The sequence below is a fragment of the Littorina saxatilis genome, linkage group LG10 (assembly GCF_037325665.1).
Source record: "Littorina saxatilis isolate snail1 linkage group LG10, US_GU_Lsax_2.0, whole genome shotgun sequence".
Taxonomy (NCBI): domain Eukaryota; kingdom Metazoa; phylum Mollusca; class Gastropoda; order Littorinimorpha; family Littorinidae; genus Littorina; species Littorina saxatilis.
Window position 1 is genome coordinate 20,740,613 of NC_090254.1, and position 9,279 is coordinate 20,749,891.

Consider the following 9,279-nt stretch of genomic DNA (forward strand, 5'->3'; position numbering starts at 1 on the left):
CAGTACTTACTGACAATTATTATTATTATTATTATTATTTAAGTTATTGAGACATCCCAGTGCACTAAGGGATTTATAGAGCAAATCGAGAAAATTCATTATTGAACGAAGCGCATAGCGCTGAGTTCAATAATTATTTTCGAGATTTGCTCTATAAATCCCTTAGTGCACTGGGATTGTTTCAATAACGATATTGTCAGTACCGCCAGAGAAAAAAGAAGATTCAAAACGCACATTTTGCAACGCGCATTTGGATAGGCATAACTGTGTGGTCAGGTTTTGTGTCAGATCTACTTTTGTGTGGGCTGTCTCAAGTGTGTCGTGCTTTCGTCACACGCAAACTCTTGTTTTAATTTCTGTTGGTAAATTCCAGTGTAGCGTTAAGCTAAAAAGTGATGATCTTTCATAGAGACCTCATTTAAACTCGGAGAAAGGACTGTGCTCTTAGTTATTTGCGATTCGAAACCTTCATCGAGCTTCGACAGATTGACTGTGCAGAGTGTTGCCCCTTGCCAAGGTCGACGGTAAGCACATTTTCAAAATAAATGTGGCATGTTTCTCGTGTGGTATCTTCACTCATCGGGGAGTCTGGTACTAAATATGAACGGTAAGAATGCTCTGAACCCTACACGTATTATATCCCCATCGTTTTATCGTTCACATTTGCCCAACATGTCAATTTGCTGAGCGGGATTTATGTCGTCTGCTAAGCTATGGCAATCGAACCACTGCACTGAGTCTCATTTCAAAAACAAAAATTGCTCGTCACGTTGCACTGAGTCTGCACGCATGAGGCAGGCTGGTAATAAGTCTTATATATGGTAAGAACGTTCTAAACCCTACACGTTTTCGATTCCGATTGTTCTTGCCTTGAAATAATAATTCGGAAAACATTCATTTACTGAACAGATGCAGTCGTATTTCAGTGTAGTCTGCTACGTGCTATTCTAGCTGCTACGTTATCGGAATAACACTTGTGTTTTCTGTTAGCTGCTGGGAATTGTATACTAACTCATCATTTGGTAATGTGGATAATATTAAGCTACATGCCACAAACATGGCATAATTATGAGAGGAATCTTCGCAAGTCGAAACTGAAAAATTAGACACAGCGGGTTCTATTTTTTAGAACTGTGGCACAGGCACATGCAATCTGTCAGAAAAAACCACTTCTGCTTTAATTGAGAAGCAGGAAATGTATGGTCATAATCATTGGTATTGTGGAGAATATAAGCTACATGTCATTAATTAATTCTGAGGATGAGAGTACACTCTCGCTTAGGCAAAGGGCGGAAGAATACGCTCTGTGGAAAAGTTAGCGCACTCCAAGAGTGCGCTAACAGTTTTAGCGCATCGCCATTAGCCAATCAACTGGTTCACATCAGTCATGTGACACCAGTACTTACTGACAATTATTATTATTATTATTATTATTATTATTATTATTATTATTATTTTTATTATTATTATTATCATTATGGTCATTATGGAAGTCGGCAAGGTTACAACGATGCGGCTGAAAAGCAACTAGCAGTATCTTATTGCTACAGGTACACGGTGAAGAGGCGGTCGTTGTTCCTGTATCTGACGTTGGTGACGCCGACGTTGCTGATGGCCTTGCTGTCCGCGCTGGTGTTCTCTTTGCCCGCAGAAAGCGGCGAGAAGGTGTCCTTGGGCGTGACCTTGATGCTGACCTTCACCTTCCTCCTGTCTATCCTGATGGACGTCCTGCCTAGGTCCTCGCTGCAGATCTCCGTCTTCATGGTCTACCTGGTGATGCTCTGCGCATGCTCCGCGCTCTCCGTGCTCCTCACCGTCCTGGTGCTCTCCCTTCACCACAGGCCCGATTCTCTCCCTTTGACAAAGAGAGCTCGCGTTTTCGTTCGACTAATTGGCCCCAGAGTGCGTGTGAGAAAAAGCAGTTCTTCCCTACGAGAAACTTCATTGGCTGGTGTTGCGCCTGCAGAGAACTCCTGCGACATGGTGTCGCCTGTAGAGCAGGCTGGAGGCGCTCGCTTTGCTAAATTCTACGGCCGACAGGAAGATATGGTGGGAAGGTCAGGGTCAGCGGAAATGACGTGGCGTGACGTAGCTGCGGCCTGCGACTTCCTGTTTTCACGCTTTTTCCTGGTGGTCATTGCAGCTTCAACTTTGGTATTCTTTGTCGTCATGACTGTTTGAACAACGTGGAATGAAAGCCAAGATATAACCAACTGTTTTGTAGACAAGGAATAAACTTGTGCTTGAGATTATAAAAAGAATTCGCCGCCACTCTTCATTCAAAACAATAAGAGATATCAACCGACATATCTATATAGATATATCGATATACGGCTTGTGTGTGTCTGTCTGTCTGTCACTTCGCGATGCACGGCCAAAGTTCTCGATGGATCTGCTTCAAATTTGGTGGGCATATTCAGGTAGACCCCGGAAACAATCTGGTCGATGAAAATTTTCAACACGTTCTCTAAGCGCGGCGCGGTGAACCGATTTTGGTTTTTCTGTAGATCCATTCCCAGTAACTCTTCCTTATCTTCTCCAGTGTTTTGCGCATGTATCTCCCTTCCCTCGTGTGGCGTCAATCCCGTACGGTATTTGCAAGAATCTCGCGATTCACCCGGCGAAGCGGGTATTCCTCCAGTACACTATAAACCTTTGGTAAGGTCAAACTTATAGATAAAACAAACCGTTTTTACATTTAGTCAAGTTTTGACTAAATGTTTTAACATAGAGGGGGGAATCGAGACGAGGGTCGTGGTGGTGCATGTGTGTGTGTCTGTCTGTCTGTCTGTCTGTCTGTCTGTCTGTCTGTGCGTGTGTGTTTGTGTAGAGCGATTCAGACTAAACTACTGGACCGATCTTTATGATATTTGACATGAGAGTTCCTGGGAATTATATCCCCGAACATTATTTTCTTTTTTTCGATAAATGTCTTTGATGACGTCATATCCGGCTTTTTGTAAAAGTTGAGGCGGCACTGTCACACCCTCATTTTTCAATCAAATTGATTGAAATTTTGGCCAAGCAAATTTCGACGAAGGCCGGACTTCGGTATTGCATTTCAGCTTGGTGGCTTAAAAATTAATTAATGATTTTGGTCATTAAATATCTGAAAATTGTAAAAAAAAAAAAAAATTGTATAAACCGATCCAAATTTACGTTCATCTTATTCTTCATTATTTTCTGATTCCAAAAACATATAAATATGTTTTATTTAGATTAAAAAAAAGCTCTGAAAATTAAAAATATAAAAATTATGATCAAAATTAAATTTTCGAAATCAATTTAAAAACACTTTCATCTTAGTTCTTATCGGTTCCTGATTCCAAAAACATATAGATATGATATGTTTGGATTAAAAACACGCTCAGAAAGTTAAAACGAAGAGAGGTACAGTAAAGCGTGCTATGAAGCACAGTGCAACCGCTACCGCGCCAAACAGGCTCGTCACTTTCACTGCTTTTTGCACTAGCGGCGGACTACGTTCAGTTTCATTCTGTGAGTTCCACAGTTTGACTAAATGTAGTAATTTCGCCTTACGCGACTTGTTTCTTTAGCTGTAATCACGCGGGGCTTGAGGAAAAATCACGAAATTAAAACTCGTACCTTGAGACTTAAATTCTGCTGAAGTGAACATTAATAGAATAAAACTATTTATCGGTTTGCTGATTTGCATAGCTGGTGTTTTTGGATGAGTCTGAGAGTGAGTGAAGAATAAGATAAGACGTGTGTATGTGTGTATCGACGATACAGTTCCAGGGCAACCGATTCGAAGTTCTTTGCGATGTTGTATTCAAACACGTTTTCAACCATTACCTAACAAGGGACTGCTCGAAACATTGTTGCGAACAAATCTACGGTACTTTGAGGAAAGAGTATTGGCAAAAAGCTTGTCAAGTGCGGCTTGCTTTTTGACTTGTATGCTTCAAAATCTTCCGACCTTGAAAGTAGACGATAAACACCAGACATCTTCAATATTTTCAAGGGAGGATGCATTTTTCACAGTCTTGCAAGATTCAAACTTACTTCAATCAATCAATCAATCAATGAGTCTTATATCGCGCATATTCCGTGGATACAGTTCTAGGCGCTCTGCAGTGATGCCGTGTGAGATGAAATTTTATACGGCCAGTAGATTGCAGCCATTTCGGCGCATATTTACCTTTCACGGCCTATTATTCCAAGTCACACGGGTATAGGTAGACAATTATTAACTGTGCCTAAGCAATTTTGCCAGGAAAGACCCTTTTGTCAATCGTGGGATCTTTAACGTGCACACCCAATGTAGTGTACACGGGGGGAGGTTCGGACACCGAAGAGAGTCTGCACACAAAGTTGACTCTGTGAAATAAATTTCCGCCGAACCTGGGATCGAACTCACGCTGACAGCGGCCAACTGAATACAAATCCAGCGCGCTACCAACTGAGCTATATCCCCGTGCACTTCTGCACGCTTCCTTTTTTTGTCATATTTAGCTAATTCTCAGCAATAATATGGATACTTTTCTCAACACGTCTGATCAGTCAAAACGAACGCAGAACACAGTGCTGGAAAATCACACTGATTGAAATACTAAAAGGTCTGGGATGACGAACGCTTAACTGACGTCATATTCAACCTCGCGGGTCTCACCTATCTCAAGAAATAAGCGTCGTACGAAGACACTGCCCTTGCAGTTTCAGATACTTCACTAGTTCAGTTACCTCACTTCCGATACTATGACATCTCCTACGTACTAGCTGAGACTATACTACCCCATATCCCACACATTAGGCTTTGACCTCAAATCAAAATATTACATCATAACTAGATATAATAGATCACTAACGTATGTTCCTGAGTCAACAGGAAATACTTTTAGTAGACAAATCTGCTTTGTGACCTTGAAACTTGTGTCTTTTTTGAATATCATCAAAATTTAACAGTGAATGAATTTAGAAGGCTCTATCTTGAGAAAAAAAAACATCCGAGAAAATGTTAACGCTATTTTTTACAATAAAAAAACAAGAAAGGTATGTTGCTGGAACGTTTTATTACCTTGCTTGTGCCTTCCCTGCAAGCGGCTGAACATTTTGTCAGATAAGTTTTGTCTAATTACTGTTTGTCTGTGCACTTAAAAGACCGTTGGGTCGATATATCTGTGAATATATTTTGTTTTGCTGATAATTAAACGTTCCAACTAGTAAGCTACCTTTCTTGGGTTTTTCATTCTGAAGTTTGAAACGTTGGCAATCTATGTTTTTGGATATGTGGTAACTTTTACATTCAGTCAAGCATTTGTTTTGTCTACGGAAGGCCGGCCTAAACTAGCGTGTGTATCTCGTATGTAGACAATCTTCTGTATGTGATGCCGTTTGCAATATATCATCAATGTTGAAAAATGTTTAAAGAGAAGAAAAAATGAACAGCGGACGAAATGAAGGCGATGTGTGCATTTTTTCCGCAGATATGTGCATTTTGTTCGGCCGATGGAGGAACAATTTCGAGATTGATTCCGCTCGTGTTTAGCTTCAGAAGCGTGGTCTCTCACGCTTAAAATCACAAAAGCGTCAGACATCAATATAAAACTCATTAATTTTGCTAATGCTAGCAAACTGGATCTATACCTGTTCACTAACTCACGGATGGGGAACTGTTCCATACTACTGTATTTTGGTTGGGATCAGCATGTCCCAGTTGTAGATATTCGCTATTTTTTAGTTGCTCTGGATCGCATGCGATGGTCGGTTGGTCGGTCTGACATGTCTGTCAGTACCTGGCGCATCACTTTACAGGATGGTTGGACTACCCTAACATGTTAAAGGAATGCGGTTCGGGGGTCTAGATTAGTACGTATTAACGAGCGCGCATTATGTGAAGAAAATGCATGTTTTCACACGTGTTAGTGTTGTTGTGTATACCATACAAAGCGTCATAGGGTATGAGCAGTGCTGAAAATATGTTTTAATTGTGCCAAAAGTAATCAGTAATTTCTAGATTAGCTGATTATTTGATCAATTGCTTGAGACGATGTTCCTGCTGTGAGCAAATCTTGCATCGAGGAGTCCAAAATCGTTCCAGTTGTGAACAGTGACGTTTCAGTTGTGCACAAAGCCGTAAAACAGAGAAAATACGGGTTTTCGTGTCAACCCGACCGACCATCGCGTGCAATCCAGAGTAACCGAACATTAGCGACTATCCACAAACGAAACACGCTTATCCCAACCAAACTAGTATGGAACAGTTCCCCACCTGTGTAACTTGTAAGCGGTCTTTTAGCTGCACGCGTTTAATACGTAACTGAATTACTCTCTCATTTCAGTTGCATCACAAATGAGGTTTGCCGCTCATGCGTGGTATTGCCCGAAAGGTCGCAAAACGCGGTATTCAGTGCTGCCCTGGTAAATTTGCCTTGTCAACAGCGCATTTCGATCGGTACCAGAGCCATACGTGAATATCGCTCAGGTACCGTTGTCACACCATCAGCTATTCTTGTGTGAATGCGCTCTGTTAACCACTTGGGCATGCTGCTGTTCAGAGATTAATTGCATAATTTATAAATAGACTCTTTCGCAAGCTACACCCTAAGTGTAGCTGTCGTACCCATGACTGAGAGGCAAGTTTAAACGCCGGCTTTCAGGAACGGTTGATGGAGGTAAAATATTTGAATCTTTCAATCTGTTTTATTCGACATTTGTTTTAGCTGTAATTTTGTCACCAGTAGACGTACGTGTTGGCAATTTGCAGTACTATTCAGAAGACAAATACAAGAAAATTAAATACGTTTCAGATAAGTGTTGGCCAAACAGTAGATTGGTGTGTTGGGTCATCATTAAATTGAGCTATCGAATTGGAAAACATTTTGCAAGTGATGTGAAAATAGAAACGACATAACCGTCCAATGGCCATTGCCTACAGAGAGAGAAAAACATTAAGTGTTTACATGTACCCCAGCAACCTAGCAATGGACTTTGTTTTTGAGTCCACATCAATTTTCTGCCTCAGAGTTCCTCGCATGAATTAAAACAGAAGTTCATTTAAATAAAAGTGATTAACGACCATTTCCTGCGGTCGACACGCGGCGATAAAATGAGTTAATAGAATGAGTAATTCTGGAAAATCGTTCACTAGAAGTACTCGATCATTATGCAACCTTTTATTTTATTCGATTTTCCGAACACCTCTCTAAAGCTTTGGAATGAAGAAAAAGTAATACATTTATACAAGAAATCAGAAAAGAAAGAACAAGTTTACAGACTAAAAAAAACAATGTTTTAAAAGCTTTGCTTGCTAGGAGATTCTAACCTGTGACCCGACGTGACGAATTGGCGGCCAAGCGCTCTACCAACTGAGCTAACCGGGCTCACTGAGTAAAAAGATAAATTTTGACTTCGAGTGAGTTCTGGAGCATGGGGATCAGTTATCGACTCGTCGGTTTTCGAGCCGCTCCGTTCGTGTTTGTGCGTTCTGTTGATCTCACTGTTTGAGGTAAGTTAACTTGATAACTGCCCCTTTTCCCCTTTTGGAAGATATAATCAAGTATCATTAACTTTAAGTGTGACCGACACTCCAGCATAGATCAATAGCAGAAGGACGCTGACGTCATTTCAGAAAAGGATTTCTCTACCCAGAATTCCAAACGGGTTTGGAGATTTTGAAGATTTCTTTTTGTTCGATGACGCCCTTAGTATGTTAGGTTAATTATATCAAGTGAAGCCAGCTGTAAAAAAACGGGCGTTGACAGACACAATGTAGGGGGATACTAACTTGTAATATCATATACCTGTGATTACAATTGTAGCTGTCGGTAATGTGCTCCAAGAATAAATGGCTTCCAAACTTAACCACACGTCAGGGATTTCAAACTGGCTTTCCCTTGCACGAAAATAAAAATGTTTCGTTCAAATGAGGTTTGTGCGAACGAGAATCGAACTATTCCGAATAGCTTTTCATACTCTGCTCAATTTAAAATGCGAAAGAAAAAGCGACCTTTCAATATAAAATTAGAAAACATGTCGCAAAAAAAAGTGTTTGAAGTAATTTTATTGGAGCGTTTGTTAACTTTTCAGCAACATTAACGAGTACATGGTTACTTTCAGTGTTTCTGTACATCCTTTCTAGAAAATACTTAAATACACATGTCTCTTTTAAACAATACGAAGGTTATACACTAATTTTTAAAACAATTAAGAAACAAATGACGACAGTGATTTTAGGAAGGAAAAAATGACGTGAAAGACCATATTCGTCACGCGTGTGTTTTTTTAAATCTAGTCAAGTTTTGACTACATGTTTTCACATACTAGACTGGGGATCGAGACGAGGGTGGATTGTGGTGGTGGTGGTGGTGGTGGTGTGTGTGTGTGTGTGTGTGTGTGTGTGTGTGTGTGTGTGTGTGTGTGTGTGTGTGTGTGTGAAAACTGTTGGACCGATCTTCTTGAAACTTTACATGCGAATTCTTCCAGATGAAAACCCAAAACTTCTGTTTTCATTTTTTGGAAAAATATCTTTGATGACGTCATATCCAGCTTGTTGTGAAAGTTGAGGCGGAACTGTCACGCCCTCGTCTTTCAATAAAAATTGGTTGAGATTCAGTCCGGACTTTAAGATTGCATTACAGCTTGGAGGCTTACAAATTATTCAATAAAGTTGTCATTAACATCGAATTTTTACCAACATATTTAAAACGGACTGCATTATTTCCTTATCTTCTCCTGAATCCAAATATACATAGATAATAAGTCATGTTTACTCTGAAAATGTGTTCAGAATTAAAGCAAATGTGTGCATATTAGGTACTACGTTTGCATGCATGCTCCGCCAAAACGAGCGCAATTATTAACCCGTCTCGGTCGTTGGGTTAGGGCTAGCCAAGCCTTACTACATGTAGTCTGGGTAATGACTGGTTGTCAGTGTGGTTTCAGTTTCAGGCCGAAAGACTGACTAAATGTTTTGATATCGCTTCACGCAACTTGTTTCTTTTTGACAGTTATTACTGCTGAAAAAAATGGGTGCATATTACGTGCTACGTTTGCATGCTCCTCCAAAACAAGCGCAATTATTCATTATTGTGTATTTCTCATTGCAGGGTGGCAGGGTGGGAAGTAAACGTAAACGGCACCAAATTACTGAAACACACTGCGGCGTGATGACGTTGTATTGACCAAGCGAATGTCCACTTTGCTCTCTTGAGAACATTTTGATGGACATTTGGGCTCACACTAATATGTCTCTGTTAGCCCTTCCTTTGTCGAACGTTGGATTTAAATTGCATGTCTGTTGAGTTTCGCTGCACATCG

The 9,279-nt window shown here is 40.5% G+C and overlaps 1 protein-coding gene across 1 annotated transcript; it reads left to right on the plus strand.

Annotated features, from left to right (window-relative positions):
- The first annotated feature begins 1,761 nt into the window (after positions 1–1,761).
- On the plus strand, positions 1,762–2,181 carry LOC138977801 (uncharacterized). The gene has a single exon (XM_070350407.1). It carries the CDS (start codon positions 1,762–1,764, stop codon positions 2,179–2,181), a length of 420 nt encoding a protein of 139 aa, XP_070206508.1.
- The last annotated feature ends 7,098 nt before the right edge of the window (positions 2,182–9,279 follow it).

Excerpts from the sequence above, each read along its gene's own strand:
- LOC138977801 (XM_070350407.1), top strand. The coding sequence starts at position 1,762 with ATGGTCTACCTGGTGATGCTCTGCGCATGCTCCGCGCTCTCCGTGCTC.